The sequence below is a fragment of the Salmo trutta genome, chromosome 3 (genome assembly GCF_901001165.1).
Source record: "Salmo trutta chromosome 3, fSalTru1.1, whole genome shotgun sequence".
In the NCBI taxonomy this organism is placed as follows: Eukaryota; Metazoa; Chordata; class Actinopteri; order Salmoniformes; family Salmonidae; genus Salmo; species Salmo trutta.
This window is the reverse complement of record NC_042959.1, coordinates 18,609,880-18,636,086: the sequence shown is the minus strand read 5'-3', so window position 1 is coordinate 18,636,086 and position 26,207 is coordinate 18,609,880. Positions and strand designations below refer to the sequence as shown.

General features: G+C 43.8%; 1 protein-coding gene across 6 annotated transcripts in view; it reads right to left on the bottom strand.

The window, feature by feature from the left end:
* The window catches only part of LOC115169747 (ecto-NOX disulfide-thiol exchanger 2), a 313,601-nt gene that overhangs the window by 229,077 nt on the left and 58,317 nt on the right, over positions 1-26,207 (bottom strand). For all 6 annotated transcript variants that reach the window (XM_029725675.1, XM_029725682.1, XM_029725696.1 and 3 more), the window contains exon 3: positions 988-1,080. In XM_029725675.1, the coding sequence (XP_029581535.1) occupies positions 988-1,021 (34 nt within the window). In that variant the 5' untranslated portion in view covers positions 1,022-1,080. The remainder of the gene's footprint in view (positions 1-987; positions 1,081-26,207) is intronic.

Here is a 26,207-nt window from a genome sequence, read left to right as displayed (position 1 = left end):
TTCTAAGTATTTCTGCTGTTTTGTTTCATAGCTGCTAATTACATTAATAAACACTAATCCTATATCCCACTTTGCACAGCAACACTGCCTGGCAGGGGAGCTGAGCGCACAGACTTTAGTGCTGATATTCATTTTTGGAGGCGCTGCGCACAGGCATAAAATATGGTCTAATTTACTAGAAAGTCTCATGTTTCTTGGCTATTTACATAGTTTTTTTCACAAACTCGGTTGTTTTTCGACGTTAGTTTGAGTCTGCTGCTTCAACTGATAGCAAAAAGATACCCTAGTCAGACCACAAATCTCAGACACGTGACAGGACTCCAGTGGCCCTGTTGCCATGGTAACCAGAGCCAGAGTAGGACGGAGGGGGTAGCTCCAGGGGGGGTTGGGCAGAGCCAGTGTAATAGTGGGGTAGCTCCAGGGGGGGTTGGGCAGAGCCAGTATAATAGTGGGGGTAGCTCCAGGGGGGTGTTGGGCAGAGCCAGTATAATAGTGGGGGTAGCTCCAGTGGGGTTGGGCAGAGCCAGTATAATAGTGGGGTAGCTCCAGGGGGGTTGGGCAGAGCCAGTGTGATAGTGGGGTAGCTCCAGGGGGGGTTGGGCAGAGCCAGTATAATAGTGGGGTAGCTCCAGGGGGGGTTGGGCAGAGCCAGTATAATAGTGGGGGTAGCTCCAGGGTGGTTGGGCAGAGCCAGTATAATAGTGGGGTAGCTCCAGGGGGGGTTGGGCAGAGCCAGTATAATAGTGGGGTAGCTCCAGGGGGGGTTGGGCAGCAGAGAGGAGGCTCTACTGGATAGAAGGAAACCTCCACTAGGGGACAAATACAGTCTTATCAGGTGTGCAGCAGGAATGTTGGCAGTAAATCCCCTTAAGAGCCATGAAATCTGGACACTGCACCTGAGAACGCCTCCGGGGCTGCGGTGTGTATGCACCCCTCCAGACTCTCTTTCCACATGCAAACTCGAACACAGACACACTGAGCTCTTACCTGCTGCTCGTCCTGATCTGTAGTCCTTGTACATTATGGCGTTGTGGTGGCACTTCCTCTGATCTCAGCCCCTCTGGTCTCTCAGCGATGCTCCTGTGAAGAAACAGCAACAACAATGGCCCCATGATTCTCTGTTCATTCTCTTTAGATCCATGCTGTTCAAGAGAGCACCGATATACCATACCAGGATCTCAGCTCATCATTTCTGTGGCTGGTTCAAGGACACCAAGAGGACTGGGTAATAAGACACCAAGAGGACTGGGTAATAAGGGCCACAATAAAAGTGCTTTGTCTTAAGTAGAGAAAGATGATAACTAAAGGAGGATGTCACTGTGCTTCTCTGATAGGCACGGCCCTTCTGCTTTGTAGAGGAGACACTCATCTGAACCAGAAAGAGCTGTGGATCAGGAGGGTCCCAGTGACTGTAGAATTTACACTCAGCCTTATATATAAATATGTTTTTAAAGGTGATATACACACACACACACACACACACACACACCACGCACACCACGCACACACATATATATATATTTATTTATTTCACCTTTATTTAACCAGGTAGGCTAGTTGAGAGCAAGTTCTCATTTACAACTGCGACCTGGCCAAGATAAAGCAAAGCAGTGCGACACAGAGTTACACATGGAATAAACAAACGTACAGTCAATAACACAATAGAAAAGTCTATATACAGTGTGTGCAAATGTAGTAAGATTAGGGAGGTAAGGCAATAAATACGTCATAGTGACGAAATAATTACAATTTAGCAATTAAACACTGGAGTGATAGATGTGCAGAAGATGAATGTGCAAGTAGAGATACTGGGGTGTAAAGGAGCAAAAATAACAGTATGGGGATGAGGTAGTTGGATGGGCTATTTACAGATGGGCCATCTACAGGTATAGTGATCTGTGAGCTGCTCTGACAGTTGATGCTTAAAGTTAGTGAGGGAGATATGACTCTCCAGCTTCAGTGATTTTTGCAATTCGTTCCAGTCATTTGCAGCAGAGAACTGGAAGGAGAGGCGGCCAATGGAGGAATTGGCTTTGGTGATGACCAGTGAAATATACCTGCTGGAGCGCGTGCTATGGGTGGGTGCTGCTATGGTGACCAGTGAGCTTAGATAAGGCGGGGCTTTATCTAGCAAAGACTTATAGATGACCTGGAGCCAGTGGGTTTGGCGACGAATATGAAGTGAGGGCCAGCCAACGAGAGCACACAGGTCTCAGTGGTGGGTAGTAGTATATGGGGCTTTAGTGACAAAACGGATGGCACTGTGATAGACTGCATCTAATTTGCTGAGTAGAGTGTTGGAGGCTATTTTGTAAATGACATCGAAGTCAAGGATCGGCAGGATAGTCAGTTTTACGAGGGTATGTTTGGCAGCATGAGTGAAGTATGCTTTGTTGCGAAATAGGAAGCCGATTCTAGATTTTTTTGATTTTGGATTGGAGACGCTTAATGTGAGTCTGGAAGTAGAGTTGACAGTCTAACCAGACATCTAGGTATTTGTAGCTGTCCACATACTCTAAGTTAGAACCGTACAGAGTAGTGATGCTGGACGGGCGGGCGCTGGCAGCGACCGGTTGAAGAGCATGCATTTAGTTTTACTAGCATTTAAGAGCAGTTGGAGGCCACGGAAGGAGAGTTGTATGGTATTGAAGCTCGTCTGGAGGGGACACCATGGAGGAATACACAAAAACACAAAGCTGCCAGAGACCGACGCACAGAGAATACTCACTGTGATGTATTATAATAGACTGAATGAGGCCCTAAGGGTATCGTGATGACCAGAGTAATTGGCTTTCTCCTGCTATGACAATCTGTATCAGTCATGCCATGATGCCAACACACTCAGGCCACTGTAAAGGTCACAGAGATCCCCAAAGCTTCCTCTACTACTCTTGAGCACTCCTGATCCTCCCTAACCCACCAAAACAACGGCTTTATTCTGCCTCAGGGAATTTCTCCTGCCTGTTACCTCATATTTCTGTATAGAAAACATTTCTCTTTCCATGACAGACAGACCATGAGGAAGTTATGATCCCTTACTGATGTCACCTGTTAAATCCACTTCAACCAGTGTTGATGAAGGGGAGAAGAAATGTTAAAGGACTTTTAAGCCTTGAGACATGGATTGTGTTGTGTCATTAAGAAAGTGAATGGGAAAGACAAAACATTTAAGTGCCTTTGAACAGGGTTTGGTATTAGGTGCCAGGAGCACCGGTTTGAGTGTGTCAAGAACTACAACACTGCATTGGAGGCAACATGGGCCAGGATCCCTAAGGCTTGACACCTTGTAGAGTCCATGCCACAACGAATTGATGCTGTTCTGAGGGCAAAGGGGGGTGCAACTCAATATTTGGAAGGTGTTCCTAATGTTTTATACACTCAATGTATACTTGAATCAAAATATTAACTTCTATAACGTATTGCTGGTGACAGTCCTTGAACAAGACCTCTCAACAAGTATTGTGACCATATATTGTAATCAAGGACTTTTTAATCATTTGTCACTGACAGCCAGTTACCAGAGTTAGCGGAGGCTTTGGTTTTACTTTTCCTTCTACTTGAAATGCCAGGCGACTGTTTCCCTGAGGAGGATAGAACACAGAGGGGTGGAGGGAGCAGGTGTTCTTGTGACCTGCTCCCTCCACCCCTCCTGTGATTTCATCCCTCCCCTCCACCCCTGATTCCATCCCTCCCTTCATCGCTGACCTGCTTCTCCAACACCATTCCTCTCACCTGCTCCCTCCACCCCTCTTCCACTCCCTCCTTCCAACACTTTCCCTCACTCCATCCCTCTGACCTGCTCTTTCTATCCCCTCCCTCCATCGCTGACCTGCTTCTCCCACACCATCCCTCTCACCTGCTCGCTCCATCCCGCTTCCCACTCCCTCCTCCCCCCCTCTTTCCAGTCCATCCCTCCACGTAGCTTCAGTGATCTGTTCATCCACTACCGTTAACCACAGAAGACCAGGGATCTGACATGGGATCTGTAACCAGCCTCTCTTTGTCTTTAGACAGGAGAGTTCCAGGTCAGGCTCCAACACTGGTCCAGATCTGTTCATTACCAGTACACCTCAAGTGTCATGGTGAATAATAGCCAACAGGACAGAAACAGGTGTTCTGTCGTTGAGTCTAGTGTTCTCTTTTATCTAATCTTCCTCCGTGTGAATGTGATTAACCCAGACTAAACAAAAGACAGGGGAAATAGCAACATGGATAGAACACAGAGGGGTGGAGGGAGCAGGTGTTCTTGTATCCTGCTCCCTCCACCCCCCTGTGATTTCATTCAATTGCATATGCAATTTAGCAGACGCTTTTATCCAAAGCAACTTACAGTCACGTGTGCATATATTTTACGTATGGGTGGCCCCGGCAGAAATCAAACTGTTACGTTCCCCAGTTTCTGTGTTGTGGTTTGTGTGTTTTTATGTATGAATTTCAGGAAATGTCTTCCTGAAATTCCCCCAAGCAGCTGATTGGTCGGCCCCCATTGCTAATTGGAGAGCTGATCCCGCCCCCTCGTCAGGACGCAGCTGTCTCCAATTATCAACTCCTTCTGAAGCTTTATAAGCCAGTGTTCTGTTGCTCAGAAGAGAGATGCTTGCTGAGAGAGGAGGCTGATGGCTGAGGGTTATAGCATGTTGGTTGTTGTGAGAGCTAACTAGTAAGTCTTGTGTGTGTAAGTAGGACGCAGTGTTTTGATGATTGACATTGTTTACTTACATTTGTGTTATTCTGTTTCATTTGTTCCCAGGGGGGAAGGGGAAGGCACCTAGGGAGTGCTTAGGCAAGAGGCCTGCGGGCATACATAACCCATAGTAGTTTACTGTCTATGCACACTAGGAAAGACCTGGGCGGACCATCCACTGTATTTTGGTTAGTGCACCAGGTGGTGCTCGTTAGGTAAGTAGTGGGTAGGCAGGTAAGGTAGGAGGGGGCTTTGATATTTACTTTCTTTAGTTCCGTCCAGCCCCTTTTTGCCAGAATTACCGTGCGACGGAATAAATTCCCTGTAAACGGTAAATCTCTGCCTTTTGTCATCCTTACTCACACCTACAGTCCCATACCTCTTTCACGCTACGGAGAGTTGAGTTGTAGCAGGGTGTTGCATTCCCTCTTCCGAGAGGCGTGCGTAACCCACAACCTTTGACATTGCAAGCCCCGTGCTCTACCGACTGAGCTACAAAGTAGAGGTGAACCGATTAATCGGAATGGCCGATTAATTAGGGCCGATTTCAAGTTTTCATAACAATCGGTATTTTTGGCCGCTGATTTGTATTTTTTTTACACCTTTATTTAACTAGGCAAGTCAGATTAAGAACACATTCTTATTTTCAATGATGGCCTAGGAACGGGGGTTGACTGCCTTGTTCAGGGGCAGAACAGATTTTTACCTTGTCACCTAGTCCAACGTTACTAGTCCAACACTAACCACCTGCCTTACATTGCACTCCATGAGGAGCCTGCGTGGCAGGCTGACTGCCTGTTAACCTGTTACATCTAGGGGGCAGTAATTTCACGGCTGGATAAAAAACGTACCCGATTTAATCTGATTATTAGTCCTGCCCAGAAACTGGAATATGCATATAATTATTAGCTTTGGAGAGAAAACACTCCAAAGTTTCTGAAACTGTTTGAATGGTGTCTGTGAGTATAACAGAACTCCTATGGCAGGCAAAAACCTGAGATGCTTCTGTTCAGGAAGTACCCTGTCTGAACATTTCTTGCCCTTCTTTATTATCTCTGTCGTTTACAAAGGATCTCTGCTCTTACGTGACACTTCTCACGTCAACAATGGAGTCTCACAGCCCGGGAAAAACAGGAATGATGTCATTCAAAGCCCTGGCTGAAGCACACGAGAGCAAATGCTGAGTGGTCAGTCAATGGACTAAGCCTTAGGCGCGTGACACGCCCCGCCCCCGGCTTTTGGTTTTTTCCTCAGTTTACAGACAGGCAGATTCCCGGTCGGAATATTATCGCTTCTCTACGAGATAAATTGCATAAATATTGGTTTTAAACAGCGGTTGACATGCTTCGAAGTACGGTAATGGAATATTTCGAAATTTTTTGTCATATTTTGCGTCATGCTCGTGGCCGAGATTTAGCGTTGGGATAGTGTCTAGAACGCACGAACAAAACGTCGCTGTTTGGATATAACGATGGATTATTTGGGACCAAACCTACATTTGTTATTGAAGTAGAAGTCCTGGCAGTGTATTCTGATGAAGAACAAGCAAGGTAAGAACATTTTTCTTATAGGAAATGTGATTTTGGTGAAGGCTACACTGGGTGGGTGTCTAAATAGCTAGCCCTGTAACGCCGGGCTATGTACTTACATTATTGCAAAATGTGCTTCATCCGAAAAGCTATTTTAAAATCGGACATATCGAGTGCATAGAGGAGTTCTGTATCTATAATTCTTAAAATAATTGTTATGCTTTTTGTGAACGTTTATCGTGAGTAATTTAGTAAAATCACCGGAAGTGTTCGGTGGGAATGCTAGTTCTGAACGTCACATGCTAATGTAAAAAGCTGGTTTTTGATATAAATATGAACTTGATTGAACAGACATGCATGTATTGTATAACACAATGTCCTAGGTGTGTCATCTGATGAAGATCATCAAAGGTTAGTGCTGCATTTAGATATGGTTTGGGTTTATGTGACATGATATGCTAGCTTGAAAAATGGCTGTGTGATTATTCCTGGCTGGGTACTCTGCTGACATAATCTAATGTTTTGCTTTCGCTGTAAAGCCTTTTTGAAATCGGACAGTTTGGTTAGATAAAGGAGAGTCTTGTCTTTAAATAGCTGTAACATAGTCATATGTTTGAAAAGTGTAAGTTTTCGGATTTAGAGGAGTTTGAATTTCGCGCCCCGCCCATCATTGGATATTGGAGCAGACGTTCCGCTAGCGGAACGTGTAGATGTAAGAGGTTATTAAGAGAGGGCATCAAGAAGCCATGGTAAGTTGCTAGCTAGCATTAAACTTATCTTATAAAAAACTATCAATCTTAACATAATCACTAGTTAACTACACATGGTTGATGATATTACTAGTTTATCTAACGTGTCCTGCGTTGCATATAATCGATGCGGTGCCTGTCAATTTCTCATCGAATCCCAGCCTACTTCAACAACCGGGTGATGATTTAACAAGGGCATTTGCAAAGAAAGCACTGTCGTTGCACCAATGTACAAGTATATATTTTTAAACCTGCATATTTTGTTAATATTGCCTGCTAATTATAGAATCCAAGATGGCGTAGCAGTCAGACGTCTTTGTCCTGTCGTGTCCCTTGTATACATCTTTTTCTTCGCATATATTTTTAAAATATTTTCATAAACTTCTAAATACTCTCCTGCAACCCACCTCACCCAATGTGGTGTGGATCTGTTTTTTTTTTTCCTAAAGTATTTCTACTTACTTCGGACCTGGAATCCCTCAACTGAAGCTACCACCTACCAGTCAGCAACAAATTGCTAGTGGTCATCAGCTAACCTTTAGCTCGGAAAGCTCTCGGACCTATTATTTTTTTCCCCATATCGACAGATTCCTACCGCAAACTCTGAACATATTCATCTGGATCTTGGCAACTAGCTAACCGCAATCCCGGGTGACTACTCCTGGCTAGCCTTTCCATTCCGGAGCAAGCACCAATTAGCCTGAAGCTAGCCCGGCCAGGGCTCCTGTGCTACCACCAAAGCCCACTCCTGGGCTACAATATCCAGACCCCTTCTACTGCCGGTACGGAGCACGGAACCCTGCCTATCCTCTACAACTGGAATACCGACAATCTGCCCGAGGATTCCAACGGGCCCCTCAGGCGCGACGTCCGCTGAAGGCCCATTCCGCTAACCGTGGCCTACTAGCTACCTACAGCTACTTGGAACCCTACTAATTCCATCAACGTCACCGCACGAAGAGGCAAAAACAGACTTACCCCTATCGCGACGTCCCCCAAAGGTTAACTTGCTAACCCCAGTCTGTTAACTGCTAGCTTGTCTGCCAACTGCTTGCTTGCTAACCTGTGTTTAATTGCTATATTGTAATTACTTCGCCTCCATGGCCTATTTATTGCCTTAACTTACCTAAATTTGCACTCACTGTATATAGACTTTGTTTTCTTTTGTTCTACTGTATTATTGTCTGTATGTTTTGTTTACTCCATGTGTAACTGTGTTGTGTCGAATTGCTACGCTTTATCTTGGCCAGGTCGCAGTTGCAAATGAGAACTTGTTCTCAACTAGCCTACCTGGTTAAATGAAGGTAAAATAACATGAATTTCTTATAACAACTAGGGGAGTTGTCACTTCTCTTGCGTTCCGTGCAAGCAGTCAGGGTATATACAGCAGTTTGAGCCACCTGGCTCATTGCGAACGGTAAAGGCCGTAATTAATTTGCCAGAATTATGACATAACATTGAAGGTTGTGCAATGTAACAGGAATATTTAGACTTAGGGAAGCCACCCGTTAGATAAAATCCGGAATGGTTCCGTGTATCGACCACATTAAATGACCAAAGGCTCGTATTTCTGTGTGTTATTATACACTGTAAAAAAAAAAAGGGAACACTAAAATGAAACAATCTTATTATATACTTTTTTCTTTACATAGTTGAATGTGCTGACAACAAAAATCACAAAAATAATCAATGGAAATCCAATTTATCAACCCATGGAGGTCTGGATTTGGAGTCACACTCAAAATTAAAGTGGAAAACCACACTACAGGCTGATCCAACTTTGATGTAATGTTCTTAAAACAAGTCAAAATGAGGCTCAGTAGTGTGTGTGGCCTCCACGTAACGCCTGGGCATGCTCCTGATGAGGTGGCGGATGGTCTCCGGAGGGATCTCCTCCCAGGCCTGGACTAAAGCATCCGCCAACTCCTGGACAGTCTGTGGTGCAATGTGGCGTTGGTGGATGGAGCGAGACGATGTCCCAGATGTGCTCAATTGGATTCAGGTCTGGGGAACGGGCGGGCCAGTCCATAGCATCAATGCCTTCCTCTTGCAGGAACTGCTGACACACTCCAGCCACATGAGGTCTAGCATTGTCTTGCATTAGGAGGAACCCAGGGCCAACCGCACCAGCATATGGTCTCACAAGGGGTCTGAGGATCTCATCTCGGTACCTAATGGCAGTCAGGCTACCTCTGGCGAGCACATGAAGGGCTGTGCGGCCCCCCAAAGAAATGCCACTCCACACCATGACTGACCCACCGCCAAACCGGTCATGCTGGAGGATGTTGCAGGCAGCAGAACGTTCTCCACGGTGTCTCCAGACTCTGTCACGTCTGTCACATGTGCTCAGTGTGAACCTGCTTTCATCTGTGAAGAGCACAGGGCGCCAGTGGCGAATTTGCCAATCTTGGTGTTCTCTGGCAAATGCCAAGAGTCCTGCACGGTTTTGGGCTGTAAGCACAACCCCCACCTGTGGACGTCGGGCCCTCATACCACCCTCATGGAGTCTGTTTCTGACCGTTTGAGTAGACATCCAGCAGACCTCCAGCAGGGCGCATTTGTGGCCTGCTGGAGGTCATTTTGCAGGGCTCTGGCAGTGCTCCTCCTGGCACAAAGGCGGAGGTAGCGGTCCTGCTGCTGGGTTGTTGCCCTCCTACGGCCTCCTCCACGTCTCCTGATGTACTGGCCTGTCTCCTGGTAGCGCCTCCATGCTCTGGACAATACGCTAACAGACACAGCAAACCTTCTTGCCACAGCTCGCATTGATGTGCCATCCTGGATGAGCTGCACTACCTGAGCCACTTGTGTGGGTTGTAGACTCCGTCTCATGCTACCACTAGAGTGAATGCACCGCCAGCATTCAAAAGTGACCAGAACATCAGCCAGGAAGCATAGGAACTGAGAAGTGGTCTGTGGTCACCACCTGCAGAACCACTCCTTTATTGGGGGTGTCTTGCTAATTGCCTATAATTTCCACCTGTTGTCTATTCCATTTGCACAACAGCATGTGAAATTTATTGTCAATCAGTGTTGCTTCGTAAGTGGACAGTTTGATTTCACAGAAGTGTGATTGACTTGGAGTTACATTGTGTTGTTTAAGTGTTCCCTTTATTTTATTGAGCAGTGTATTATAATTAAGTCTGATTTGAAAGGGCAGTCTGACAAGCATTCATTCAAACAGCACCTTCGTGCGTTTGCCAGAAGCTCTTTGCAATTCTTCAAGCATTGCGTTGTTTATGACTTCAAGCCTATCAACCCCCGAGATTAGGCTCATGTAACCGATGTGAAATGGCTAGCTAGTTAGCCAGGTGCACGCTAATAGCGTTTCAAACGTCACTCGCTCTGAGACTTGGGAGTGGTTGTTCCCCTTGCTCTACATGGGTAACGCTGCTTCGAGGGTGGCTGTTGTCGATGAGTTCTGGTTCGAGCCCAGGTAGGAGCGAGGAGAGGGACGGAAGCTATACTGTTACACTGGCAATAATAAAGTGCCTATAAGAACATCCAATACAAATCGTATAGCGAGAAATAGTCCTATAATTCCTATAATAACTACAACCTAAAACGTCTTACCTTGGAATATTGAAGACTCATGTTAAAAGGAACCACCAGCTTTCATATGTTCTGAGCAAGGAACTTAAACGTTAGCTTTTATACATGGCACATATTGCACTTTCTTCTCGCATTATTTATTTGAGGCTAAACTGATAGTATTTATGTATTATATTAAAATAAGTGTTCATTCAGTATTGTTGTAATTGTCATTATTACAAATAAATAAAATAAAAACGCAACAAAATAATATTAAGCCGAATCGGCTTTTTTTTGGTCCTCCTATAATCGGTATCGGTGTTAAAATAATAAATTGGTCGACCTCTACTACAAAGGACCACAAACATGTATTTTATCAAACCACACGCCTGGAACTGTGAGGATATTCTGCTGGAAGCCTAAAAGCAACTCACTTTGATTTTACATATAACAAGTATGCTTCCTACAAACAGGCAAACAGCTCATTATAATAACAGCCTCCTACAAGGAGGCTCAAGGAAGGAAAGGGTTAGTCAGTGCAGGACTAACTAGTGATGGGGGGGGAAAACAAATCAATAGTTACATAATCGCATTATTTTTGGACGATATATCGATAGTTGATTTGTAAAAGTAATGACGTAGCTAGCGTCAGTCGCCGACAGTACCTGCACCAAAACTCTGGTATTTTTCATCCTAAAGATTGTTCCCTTTTTCAGCACTTTCATTTTCCTGACTGATCAAAACTTGCTTTCTCATGCTCTCGTGTCTATATGCAGCAAACATATGCTGAGCAATATGTTTGGAACATAATCGCAATGCAATTACAGTATTGTGAAAATCGCAATACCTATCGTATGGTACTAATATCGTATCGTGAGGTCCCGGCCAATTCCCAGTCCTAGGGCTGACCATGTGACACAGAGCCTCAACAGGCCTTTAATTTCACACCCTGATGACCCTCTGAGGATCTTTCGACTGATGTAGATAACCACAAGACCATATGTTCCTCCTGGCACCAGCCACCTGAATGTTGCCCTCTTTTTATTCACTCTAATAAATGTAAAGGTCATGGATGAATTACAGTCTGCCCTTCACACTGTGCACTAACTGGGCTCCAGCATGCATTTTAACTTAAGGCTGGTTATGAACACATATTTAGCAGTAAAGAGACTGAGGCAAAACAGCATGAGGGCAGTGCACTAGCTGGGCTTATGCAAAGTGAGGAGTAGTGCTAACCAGACTAGGCTACGCTATATGCAAGAACACAGACCGAAGAGCACTAATGAATGAATACATGAGTTGCATTTAGCCTCACCAATAGCTCCATATCCTTTCTGGGGTAACTCGTCTATCAATGTGTAGCATCCAGCTAGCTTCCCAAGCTAAATGTTGGCTACTGGTTCTGGTGGTGTGTAAACAGATAAGTCTGTCATGCCGGGTTTCCCAAACTCAGTCCTCAGGACCTCAAGGGTTGCACCTTTAGTTTTTTTGCCCTAGCACTACACAGCTGATTCAAAATAATCAACTAAATCATCCAGCTTTGATCATTTGAATCAACCATGTAGTGTTAGTGAAAAAAAATAAAACTAAATGTGCAACCCTTGAGGTCCCGAGGACTGAGTTTGGGAAACACAGCAGCAGTGGAAGTTATGGGACAGCAGAGAGGGGGTCCTTCTTCCTTTTCATTTGGAGTGACACCAAATCATATGGGTGATACCTCATGAAATTTGAAGAAAACAGGACCATGATTTGGGGTATTTTCCCGAAATGTAATCCATAGAAGGGTCCTTATGAGGAAGGATTGTTTGACATATCTTAAAGCATAATTGAGAATTCATTGAAGTTGGAACTCGTGACATTTTGGCCTTACCCAGGCCTCCTTTAAAACTAAAAGGGTTTCATCTGTAGGTGCTACACAAAGCAAATAATGGTGTCATCTGTTTTCCTGCTTGCTCTTTAATATCAGGAGTATTTTGACTTCAATGGAAAATGAATTTTGATAATTCACTATTTTAGATGTCTAATTTTGATATATATTGGTGAACAAATAATACTCTACTGGCATATCAAAGTCCCAGAGTTGGATCTCTGGTAGTTTTACATTTTTGTTTTCTAGAATGGACCAAGAGATCTGAAATCCATTAACACCACAATAACCATGAGCTATTTACTATAAAAACACTTTCCTTACACATTAATTACCTGTGACATTTTTCATATCTTACCACCCACAGGCCTAGGCTACGAATTTCCTGCAGTCCAACAACAAAAAAAAACTCACGCTGCAGACTCAGAGGCAGCAACTGTGTTATGATTATTAATGACACAAGCCTTGGTCTGGGAAAATAGAATTTTAGCACAGTTCTTTGAAATCTTTCTGCCGCTATGAAATGCATGTTCTGATCCAGGCTTAAACGTGAGTTGCTGAGAGGGGAGACTGGCTCCAGAGAGGATTGCATCATTATGCCAGACAGTCTTGCTGAGAGCGTGGATGCCATTAAAATGGAAAAATCTAAATTCGTTAGTGGAGGACTGAAAGTAAAATCCCTGCTTGAAATGATGTTCCTGAAAACATGAAAGTATCACAGAACTGAAGATAGGAAGAAGAGAAGAAACATTTTTTTTAACAAAGTGCTTTGAAAGAGATGGTTGGTGTGAATGATCTTTCCACTACATAGTTTCGGCCTTCAACCTGATTTATTCTGTAACATTAACAAATAAATCAGGTTAAATTTCAGATGGTGGTCGTAACAAATGTAGCCTTGCCTGCAACAGTAGCATCATCATCATGGGAATAATTAAAAGGGAAATTGGGTAGTTAAGATGCAAGCACACCACAACTGAATATAAGCCTAGCTGGTTAATGATCAAATAGTTTAAAATGCTATATTTAATTAGCATAAATAACGATGCGGGATAGAGCTGCTGAGAATGTAAGACACTTTCCACCAATCAAAAGTAGAGCTACTGTACCACACTCAATTCATTTTCATTGTCATTCTCAGGCAATCCTGTATATTGTTTACAGGTATTTTAACACAACATTGAGCACATTACTCATCATAGGTTAATTCAGAATTGGAACAAAAGCCTGTGGCAGGCAGAGATCGGAGGACCCCTCAGTGTCTTATCAGAGAGTGACAACATGACCACATTGTGATGGAGAGAGAGAACACATCAGCTCATCTGACTCCATTAATCTTCTCTGGCCGCACTGGAGGCAGAGGCAATGCAGACCAACAGAGATTCAGTATCAGTGGATTACCTACTGAGCATTGGATTAATCATAAAAACTTAAACCAAGCTGAACTATACTTCACAAGCACCACCTTCCCCCGTTCCCTATACCATAGTTCTGCCTCTGTCTGCCAGGTTATCTGTATGATGAAGTACCTCATCTTCAACACAGGGACTACAAGAGGAAGCATTTTTCCCTTTCCCTTCTGAGATCACTGAAAGGGTACTACACTGGTTCAGCTGAGAGGAAAGGCAGCGCTTAACATGATGACGTTGTGTGCTGGTTGAGTGGTATAACACAGGACAATCTTACCTAATATGTCAAAACAGTACTCAGCTGTACTAAAAGCCTCATGGCCTTGAAATATAGAAACCTATCCAGGTTCAAGTCGCTAAGCATACCATTGTCATAGTACTGTACATCAGTTACCATAGTCAACAATGTCGGTTCAAAACTCGACCTCCACTTGCAGCTCAATTTGTTTTTTTAATTTGGTAAACTCCCTAGACCTATGCTAATCAGACACAGCTTCATACAGACAGTTACATTTGAGTCATTTAGCAGACGCTCTTATCCAGAGAGACTTTCAGTAGTGAGTGCATACATTTTCATACATCCTAATAATATACGAGTGGCTTTGTTTTATAACACTGCTCCACCATGGGAACATTCATTTCGGGCTAGAGGACAGATTGAACAGGAGGCATCGGTGTGGGGCCTTAGGATTTCTGAACCAGACTTCACAAATACAGTATTAGAATAGGTGGAGCTCTAGTTGACCTTTGCCCTTCCGTTGTTCACTGCCGGGGTTAACCGAGCAGAACGCCCAGGTGTCTAGTCTCCGGAGAGGATGAGCAATCCAAATGGCCCTTTTTACAGAGGTTATTATCCTCATGTGGCTCTGTCATGGCAACCGTTCCACTGCAGCGAGGGAAGGGCAGATGCCACATTAGAATATTGTTTAGCAGGGGATTTATACAATAGCATGCTGCATGCCTCCCATTGTGTCCAATGTAAAAACCGAAATGGGCTATTTGTCACGATTCAGAACTCATAACATGATTCATAACAATAGAATAATATAGGCCTAAAGTGTGACTGGGGAATGATACCAGTTTCCGACTGTAGAAAAACATGTACACTTATAATGCACCAAGAGCAGTGTGATTGGGACTTGGGGAGCAGCTTGTGGGAGCATGTTCCCTTTTCCTACTGGTAGATATTGCATTCATTGTTGCCACTATTATTCCTGTTATGGGGGAAACAGAGCCATGCATTTAGAGAATAGGGCAATGCTATTTCTGCAATATGATGCATTTACATGACAGTTCAACATTCTAAGGCAGCCATGTTAGCTCCCCATTAACATTACATTGGCAATACTTAAACAATGCCATGTAACAGAATGTCTAGATTTATAACAATATTAAACATTCTAAAAGTTGGCCTCTAAATTTGCAGTATGTCTCTAGGAGGGTAATGGAGTCCCAGTAGCTCTCTACAGTAGTCTTTCAAGACAGTCTCTCAAACTGCCATTTCGGATTGTTTGCTACAGTACTTTTACAGACACAAATAGGAATTCAATTGAGCAGCATCATTACATGAAGCGGTCTTACATAACCAAATAATACAGCTTGTCACAGAGAAAGAAACGATGAGGTAATAGAGTTGCAAAGGGACACAAGTCTAAAATGGCAATATGCCCTCAAATGGACATGACACACTGGCTGTGAAAGCATAATGTAGCCTAAAAGTTTAGTGGTGCTGCATATAGCCAGCATGCAGACAGACAACCTAACGGTATGGTTCCTAATGAGGGAGATATGAAAACTGTACTAGGCCTGTGCTTTTCTTTGATTGAAGAGAGCAGAACGAGATGAGACTGAGCCCAGAGCGAATGATCCTCTTGAAAAAATGTATGTTAAAGAAAACTACCTTCATTAATCCTCTAGGAAAAAAATACTTCCATGTTCAACCTAGAGAGATGAACCTTTGCATGTCATCATCTTACGCTGCTCAGATAAATGGACTCTAGGCCTGTTGGTTGACAACCATTCCCAAAGGTTTCATTTTCTCACCACAAACCATGTTAGAGGACGCTGAACCTGATATTGCTCATTAACATGGGTAGCCTTCTATAGGTAAGGGAATAGCAGGTTATATAATTAAGTCATACCATTAGAGCCCGCCATTTCATTTCAGGTCTTTCTCCTCGACGCTGGACTTGATGGGAGGCCTAACAAGAAGCTTGTCTGAATCCGTAACTGCATGGCAGTTATGACAGATGACAAGGGACAGGTGTCATGGGAACCAGATCATCAGGTGAACAAAGGGGTATACTAAATTACAACTTGTCAACCATTCACTTTTTAAGCACTGTAGCTAGTCAATTCAGTCTATCCTAAAGCCTACTAGGCCACCGAGGTGCTGAGATCTGACGGCCACAACAGGATTTCTGCCCTGGCATCCACCACGTCCTGTAGCCAGTTAACCTTTTCAGACAAAACCTCTCGGGAATCTTTGTAACCAAAGGGCAGAAGGATAATTGGCACAGACAGTATTCAAATCCATAAAAGGAGTTATAAGTACAGTGTTGGAGGAAATTGCTGTGCAGTTACATACAGATTTAGACCCAACGAACTGCAGGCTTCCAAATAGGTAGAGTGACAGGAACAACAGCAGCCTAACAATACATCTGGTTTCTATTACTCCTTTAATTTTTTTTTTTAAAAGTCCTATTCTAAAATGGACAGTCATTGTAAATAAGAATTTGTTCTTAACTGACTTGCCTAGTTAAATAAAGGTTAAATAAAAAATACAATAATTAACTACTGAGTCCCTGCAGGAGTCCCTGCTGGCACGTTTTAGACTTGAGTCTGTCAGGCTTCTACGCACGCAGGGAAACAACATCACTAAGCGCCAGTGACAGACGTGTTGGATATCTGGCAACGGCACCATGTTGCAAGGCAGACGCCCGGACGTAACAAATGGTTCTCATCTAATTAGAATTCATAATGTTAAAAAGGGACGATTTTAGTTGACAACATTTGAAGCAATTCCATGTTTGAAGGGAACCTCCGTCTGTTTGAATTGACTTAATCTTCAGAGTTCAAAACCGACAGAAAAGATTTGCTTGCCAAATATTTACTTGTTAATCCAACATCCAGGGAGAGAATCTTCAGACAATCCATGCATACTGTAAATGCAATAACTAATTAGTAGAAAGAGAAAGCTGCAGCAGTGCTGGAATCTGATCTTAGGGCCTATGCATGGTTTAAGAAACCACGCCTTTAGCAACAGAGGGCGATCAACAAATGAACGGACCCAGCCGAGACACTTTCCATAGTAATTTGTAAACTCCGCTGAGCCACAGAGGTGTCGTAACTCCGCTGAGCCACAGAGGTGTCGTAACTCCGCTGAGCCACAGAGGTGTCGTAACTCCGCTGAGCCACAGAGGTGTCGTAACTCCGCTGAGCCACAGAGGTGTCGTAACTCCGCTGAGCCACAGAGGTGTCGTAACTCCGCTGAGCCACAGAGGTGTCGTAACTCCGCTGAGCCACAGAGGTGTCGTAACTCCGCTGAGCCACAGAGGTGTCGTAACTCCGCTGAGCCACAGAGGTGTCGTAACTCCGCTGAGCCACAGAGGTGTCGTAGCAGACAGTCTCAGTCCACAGGATCCAGCCTCCTAGACTGCGCACCTCCCACTGAAGGCGGGTTTGTGAGAGTTTCCAGTTCCGTTATTTACGAGTGGGCCGGGAGCCATTGGGCCTTGTTAAACAGCCACAGGCACGTGTTCACCTTGCATCGATGGCCAATAGAAAGACTAGGGAAATCATTACCAGCTCCATCACATACAGCCCCAGCCCAGAATTTGGCAGGTTACGATCCTGGCAGCACTCGAGGACACTGAATTTAACCCACAAAAAAAAAAAAAACAGGAAGAGTAAATAAAATTCAGTACCAGCTGGGGAAAAGCTAACTGGTGACAGGGCTAAACAAACCCTGTGGGGAATTCTTTCCCTCCAAAAAATCACATCAAGCATCTGCCGTAAATGTTCCATATGAATTATCAACAAAAGAGAAGATATTGAATGGAAACATTTCATAAAAACTTCACAATAGCATGATTGATGACTTCAGGGCATTATATTGAACAGAAACAATATGGAGGTACTGTGAGGTTCCTGAGAGTACGTGGATGTGTTATCTACAGTTACCAAATTTAGGAGGAATACAATTCTACTTCTCTTCCCAAGAAAGGGCCTCAAAGCAGCCTTGGTGTGAAGCGTCAGATAGGATCAACTCTCCCTGTCACAACTAGTCACGTCTGTGAAGGAAGATTCTCATTGGAAGTTAATGGATGTGTGAGGAAGGTGGGAGACTGACACAGGCCAATATACCGCTGAAAAAAGGCTGTTTTCACCCTCTGTCCTACCCTTCTGCCCCTCTCTGCCTCCCTGGAGATTTGACACGCCTTTATAGAGGGATAACAACAGATGACACATGAAATGGTTACAAGGTCACTGGCAAGTCAGACAAAACAGGTGCAAAACGATGAGGACAAAGTTAAAAAGTTTGACTAAAGTCAAAACAGAAAGGCCTGGATAGTACATGTTTCATGAATAATAATATGATACCCTTTATTCATAACAGCTGGACATCTCCAGAGGTAATACCTGAGATGAAAGAGGCCTCATGATTCAGCAACCCCAGTTTGTAGGGCTAGCTCTTCTCTCTTCTCGCAGGCAAAGACCGGAATGCTGCCTTTCATTCTGAAGCTAATGAGTCTGGTCAGATGTTCACAATTACCCTCTCAATATGCTCTGGAGCCTGTTCTCTGTCTAATAAGAGAGGTTAGATAATTACATTGTCTTTTCAGGGACTGTTGACTGTGCCACTCACCCAACATTGAGACGAACAGGCTTCTAAAATATATAAGCCCAGTAAGGGTAGTAGTAATAGTGTTGTGCAAAATAATCACAAATTATCCTGTGAATAAATATTCACTTGCATCCATAAAGAGTTAAATCTAGCAGAGTACAATAGCACAGGTAAGCAGCATGACAGCTGATTGCAAATCTGGTAAACATGCTGCAAGTGGTGCTCTAACCACCTACCTACACATTTCAGATTGGGCTCGTCTCCTGCTGCCTCAGTGAAAAACAAAGTTTAATAAAATGTTTCCAACCCAGTTTAACCAGTGAACCGTAAAAAGATCTGCCAAGAAATTCAATTTAGACAGAATGTTAAATGGTGATGAGTCAGATGACCCGTAACCATTAATGATGGCTGAATTGTTTCACTGTTAGCTCAACATTGCTGCAGTATGGATATGGGAATAGACTTTTATATTCAACATTTCTCTGCCCACCACTTACCCTGCTACAGTCCTTCACCTCTTTACAGAGCAGAGCGGTAGCTTAAAGCAAAGCATAAATAATTCATTGTTTGGAACCAACACAATGAATACCAATTCAATCATATTGCAGAGCACTATCATCAAGGCTGATTGCAATACCTGGTGTCATTAACTTCATCTGTGGTAATGTGCCGGCAATTGCAAATGCCAGTTCAGAATGCCGACACCAAGGTTACACAGCAACCTGGTAGAGTTAGAGGGCCTGTCTGCTGGCCAGCCGACTGGAATAAGGAGAGAGGAAATTACTTTCTGGTTTCAAATTGTTTTCACATTAGACTCAGACTCTTGCCCCCTGCAAGAGGTGGGATTCTGCATTAAAAATGTCTAGGAACTGGGCAGAGTTAACCACAGAAATAGCCTGACATTATGGGGCAAAACAAAATGTTTCAGCACTCATCAAATGTAGGCTACATATTAAATATCACCACAAACCAGTAGTTGTCAATTACTGTTTTATAGATGGGGCCAGAGTGGCAGATTCTGATGTTTGAGGACTCTGACTATAATCCAGTGTTACTCTCTATGACTGGCTACAAACACAAGCTTCAAATGAAATCTAAGTTTATTTGTCACGTGCGCCAAATACAACAGGTGTAGTAGACCTTACAGTGAAATGCTTACTTACATGCTCTAACCAACAATGTAATAAAAACATTTTTTTTAAAAGGTATTCGGTGAACAATAAGTAAAGCAATAAAAACAGTTAAAAAGACAGTAAAAAATAACAGTAGCGAGGCTATATACAGGCTATATACAGGTTAGTCGGGCTGATTGAGGTAGTATGTACATGTTGATATGGTTAAAGTGACTACGCACATATGATAAACAGAGCAGCAGTAGCGTAAAAGAGGGGTTGGCGGGACACAATGCCAATAGCCCGTTTAGCCAATGTGCGGGGGCACTGTATGGTCGGGCTAATTGCGGTAGTATGTACATGAATGTATAGTTAAAGTGACTATGCATATGATAAATAGAGCCGCAGCAGCGTAAAAGAGGGGTTGGGGGGGCACACAATGCAAATAGTCTGGGTAGCCATTTGATTACCTGTTCAGGAGTCTTATTGCTTGGGGGTAAAAACTGTTGAGAAGCCATTTTGTCCTAGACTTGGCACTCCGGTACCGCTTGCCATGAGGTAGTAGAGAGAACAGTCTATGACTGGGGTGACTAGGGTCTGTGACAATTTGTAGGGCCTTCCTCTGGTCCTGATGGCAGGCAGCTTAGCCCCAGTGATGTACTGGGCCGTACGCACTACCCTTTGTAGTGCCTTGCGGTCGGAGGCCGAGCAGTTGCCGTACTAGGCAGTGATGCAACCAGTCAGGATGCTCTCAATGTTGCAGCTGTACAACCTTTTGAGGATCTCAGGATCTCAGGTTGGTGATGTGGGCACCAAGGAATTTTAAGCTCTCAACCTGCTCCACTACAGCCCAGTCGATGAGAATGGGGGCGTGCTCGGTCCTCTTTTTCCTGTAGTCCACAATGATCTACTTTGTCTTGGTTTACATTGAGGGATAGGTTGTTATTCTGGCACCACCCGGCCAGGTCTCTGACGACTTCCCTATAGGCTGCCTCGTCGTTGCCTCACTGTTGTGTCAAATGCAAACTTGATGGTGTTGGAGTTGTGGCTGGCCATGCAGTCGTGGCTGAACAGGGAGTACAGGTGGTGAATGAGCACGCACTCCTGAGGGTTCCTTAAGTTAAGGTTCAGCGTGGCAGATGTGTTGCTACCTACCCTCACCACCTGGGGGCGGCCCGCCAGGAAGTCCAGGATCCAGTTGTTTAGTCTCAGGATCCTTAGCTTACTGATGAGCTGAGGGTACTATGGTGTTGAACGCTGAGCTGTAGTCAATGAATAGCATTCTCACGTCGGTGTTCCTTTTGTCCAAGAGGGAAAGGGCAGTGTGGAGTGCAATAGAGATTGCATCATCTGTGGATCTGTTTGTGCGGTATGCAAATTGAAGTGGGTCTAGGCTTTCTGGGATAATGGTGTTGATGTGAGCCTTAACCAACCTTTCAAAGCACTTCATGGCTACGGACGTGAGTGCTACGGGTCTGTCATCATTTAGGCAGGTTGCCTTCGTGTCCTTGGGCACAGGAACTAAGGTGGTCTGCTTGAAACATGTTGGTATTACAGACTCAATTAAGGACATCAAAGACACCTGCCAGTTGGTCAGCACATGCCCGGAGCACACATCCTAGTAATCCGTCTGGCCCCGCAGCCTTGTGAATGTTGACCAGTTTAAAAGGTCTTACATCGGCTACAGAGAGCGTGATCACACAGTCGTCCGGAACAGCTGATGGTCTCATGCATGCCTCAGTGTTGCTTGCCTCAAAGCGAGCATTGAAGTGATTTAGCTCATCTGGTAGGCTCGTGTCACTGGGCAGCTCGCGGCTGTGCTTCCCTTTGTAGTCTGTAATAGTTAGCAAGCCCTGCCACATAAGACGAGCGTCAGAGCCGGTGAAACACGAGTCAATCTTAGCCCTGTATTGACGCTTTGCCTGTTTGATGGTTCGTCGGAGGGCATAGCAGGATTTCTTATAAGCTTCCGGGTTAGAGTCCCGCACCTTGTAAGTGGCAGCTCTACCCTTTAGCTCAGTGTGAATGTTGCCTGTAATCCACAGCTTCTGGTTGAGGTATGTACAGTTGAAGTTGGAAGTTTACATACACCTTAACCAAATACATTTAAACTCAGTTTTACACAATTCCAGACATTTAATGCTAGTAAAAATTCCATGTCTTAGGTCAGTTAGGATTACCACTTTATTTTAAGAATGTGAAATGTCAGAATAATAGTAGAGAATGATTTATTTCAGCTTTTATTTCTTTCATCACATTCCCAGTTGGTCAGAAGTTTACATACACTCGATTAGTATTTGGTAGCATTGCCTTCACATTGTTTAACTTGGGTCAAACGTTTCGGGTAGCCTTCCTCAAGCTTCCCACAATTAATTTTGTCCCATTCCTCCTGACAGAGCTGGTGTAACTGAGTCAGGTTTGTAGGCCTCCTTGCTCGCACACACTTTTTCAGTTCTGCCCACAAACTTTCTATAGGATTGAGGTCAGGGCTTTGTGATGGCCACTCCAATACCTTTGTTGTCCTTAAGCCATTTTGCCACAACTTTGGAAGTATGTTTGGGGTCATTGTCTATTTGGAAGACCCATTTGCGACCAAGCTTTAACTTCCTGACTGATGTCTTGAGATGTTGCTTCAATATATCCACATCATTTTCCTGCCTCATGATGCCATCTATTTTGTGAAGTGCACCAGTCCCTTCTGCAGCAAAGCACCCCGACAATATGATGCTGCCACCCCCGTGCTTCACGGTTGGGATGGTGTTCCTCGGCTTGCAAGCCTCCCCCTTTTTCCTCCAAAAAGTTATATTTTTGTTTCATCAGACCAAAGGACAGTTCTCCAAAAAGTACAATCTTTGTCCCCATGTGCAGTTGCAAACCATAGTTTGGCTTTTTTATGGCGGTTTTGGAGCAGTGTCTCCTTCTTGCTGAGCGGCCTTTCAGGTTATGTTGATATAGGACTCGTTCTACTGTGGATATAGATACTTTGGTAACTTTACTCCAGCATCTACACAAGGTCCTTTGCTCTTGATCTGGGATTGATTTGCACTTTTTGCACAAAAGTACAAAAATCTCTAGGAGACAGAACGCGTCTCCTTCCTGAGTGGTATGACGGCTGTGTGGTCCCATGGTGTTTATACTTGCGTACTATTGTTTGTGCAGATGAACGTGGTACCTTCAAGCGTTTAGAAATTGCTCCCAAGGATGAACCAGACTTGTGGAGGTCTATAATTTTTTTTTTTGTCTTGGCTGATATCTTTTGATTTTCCCATGATGTCAAGCAAAGAGGCACTGAGTTTGAAGGTAGGCCTTGAAATACATCCACAGGTACACCTCCAATTGTCAACTTAGCGTATAATAATAATCTTTCTGTAAACAATTGTTGGAAAAATTCCTTGTTTCATGCACAAAGTAGATGTCCTAACCGACTTGCCAAAACTATAGCTTGTTAACAAGAAATGTGTGGAGTGGTTGAAAATGAGTTTTAATGACTCCAACCTAAGTTCATGTAAACTTCCGACTTCAACTGTAGCTAGCACCAATAAAACCAGCATGAAAACAATGACTAGTAGAAACTGCAGTCATTTTCATTATCAGTATACCCAATACCCTAGATATTTTTTCCCAACGTCGTCCTCAAAGTTATCAGACTCAAACATCTACACAGTATTTTTCCTCTGGTATAGTGTTCAATACACAAATGTGTCTCAATTCACAGTTGTTTCAGAGTCCCACAATAAGAGCTACAATGCTAATGTTCTCTGGGTGTCACTGAGTAGATCGAATCACAATCCATAGGTATCAATGACATGGGATAAGGCTGTACAGTGAAGTAAGTAGACCCCCAATGCAATTCTAAAGTCTAATATATCCCGTGTGATTTCAACAGATTTTGGTCAAATTAACAAATGATCATCTTTTGTTGATTTTATGTAACATTCCAACCTCGTTAGCATTATCTATTCAATTATGGCACAATTCTACTATTTGTATTAATTTGCATCACTGTCAATAACATACTTTTATTTTGAAGGCTAACTGCAAAGTCCACTATTGTGGCTCATCCTAATTGTGGCTAGCTTCACATAGATGGGTCCGACCACCATTAATCAAATAAGAACTGTCTTACAAATTAGGGTTAATTTAGATGACACCTAGCTATATAGTTAGCTAGCTAACTATAGCTACTGAAACAGATTGTCGTTTTGCTATGTTTTTGGGATGAACATTGTTCCATGCATCCATGAGCTAGCTAGCTTTTTTTATGACCAGCACTGTAGGTGCGGGAGACAACTTTACCAGCATCATAGCATACGTATCGATGAATCGTTGTGACATCTGAAATATGAGTGATAGTGTAATAACTATGTAAAAAATTGATGAACGCGTTAAATTGAGATATGCAGCCATATTCAGGTCCTGATTGGTCAACAAGCTTATTTGACACGTCAAATAGTGTTACTTGACATGCATCTTTTTTGACACGCAACAACCCAAACAGCGTTCCATAGAAAAAGGCCTAAAGGAAGCCCCTATCAAGGTACTGCCAATGTCTCAATTTGCCTATTTGGGATGTGCATCTTTCCCTTTCAATATGTTTTTATACATATCTAGATACATGGGCTCTAATACGATACAGGAACGATACGTTTTAGTTTGAAATGATTCGGTTTGATTAGAGGAACGTATCGATGTGATTCACTAACATTTGTTGCATAAACACATTTTTCATTCCAAATTAAAATCTGCTGATGGAGTTTGTGAGCTGAGACTCTAGGAGCTGGATTTGTCTGCGCTGATTTCTGTCTGTGTACCTGTTTTCCTATACTTCTGAGTCCTCACAAGTATAATAAACCAAGGAGAACGCTGACAAGTGAGGGCATTTTGCTGGCTTAAGGGTTAGGTTTAGAATTAGCTTGCCTGCATGGTATATATGTCTGGTGTATGTAGGCCCCTGAGCTAATTTTGAATTGTCAATTACTGTTCTTTACTTTGTCATGTTATTTGTAAGTTTTATGTGGACCCCAGGAAGAGTGGGGGGGGGGGGGGGGGGGGGGTTCGTTCCCCTATCATTATCAAATGGTTTAGAGCTTTTGGAATGGTTGATGACTTAATGAGCGCATCTTCTCTCGCGTCGACCATGCAGTGCAGATTGTTAAATTACGAAATTATAAACTTTACTCTGTATATCTAAAAATGACCATATAGACTGAGTATACCAAACATTAGGTTCACCTTCCTAATATTGAGTTGCACCGCCCCCTTTTACCCTCAGAACAAAATCAATTCGTCGGGGCATGGACTCCACATGATGTCAAATAGTGTTCCGCAGGGATGCGGAACACTATTTGGACCATTCTTGATACACAAGGTAAACTGTTGAGCGTGGAAAACCCCAGCAGTGTTGCAGCTCTTGACACAAACTGGTGCACCTGGCACTTATTACCATACCCCTTCAAAAGGCACTTAAATCTTTTGTCTTGCCCATTCACTCTCTAGCCCCGATCAGCATGTAGCCTACCTACAGCCAGATGATTTGTGCCTCCAGCAGTAGCTTAGGCTACTTTTATTCTGGTAAAAACACCATTTTTAACAGCGAAGTTAATAACAATAACCTGGAAAATTACAATAAACTAACTAACAAAACCTGATATTGCGCAAGCCATTTTACAAACAATTAAATGCTGACGGTGACGCACAGCTGTGCCAGATCAGGATTAGGCCTACCTCTTGTTGGTCAGCATGCTCAGCTGTGCGCAGTTTGACTAGGCTACTGTAATTGACTGGGGTTCTTTTACATGCAAAATGACTTTTAATTTGATTTTATTCTTGATATCCAATTGATAGTCTTGTCCCATCGCTGCAAATCACCTACGAACTCGAAGGTCGAGAGCCATGTGTCCACTGAAACACGACCATGCCAAGCTGCTTCTTGACACACTGCTTGCTTAACCCGGAAGTCAGCCACACCAATGTGTCGGAGGAAACACCGTCCAGCTCCCGACCGAAGTCAGCTTGCACGCGCCCGACCCGCCACAAGGAGTTGCTAGAGCGCAATGGGACAAGGAAAGCCCGTCCGGCCTAACCCGGATGACGCTGGGCCAACTGTGCGTCGCCTCATGGGAATCCTGGTCACGGCCGGCTGTGAAACAGCCCAGGATCGTACTCAGGTCTGTTTTGACGCCTCAAGCACTGCGATGCAGTGCCTTCGACCACTGCACCATCCAGGAGATGACAGTCCCCATAATAACATGTTTAGTTCCACAATGAAGTAGAGGACGCAGTTGTCACAAAATATTTGGTATTTTTGGATGGTAGAAAGTAGGCTAATTTGAGTAAAACATTTTTGTGAACCAGCGATTTGTAAATTTGGACTAGATTTCCTGACCTATGCATGCTACATTTGGATCGGTTTGGGGTCCCGCAAACAATGCACTCACATCTTAAACATTTGAACCGGGACCGATGCGTACAGGTAAATCGTTACAT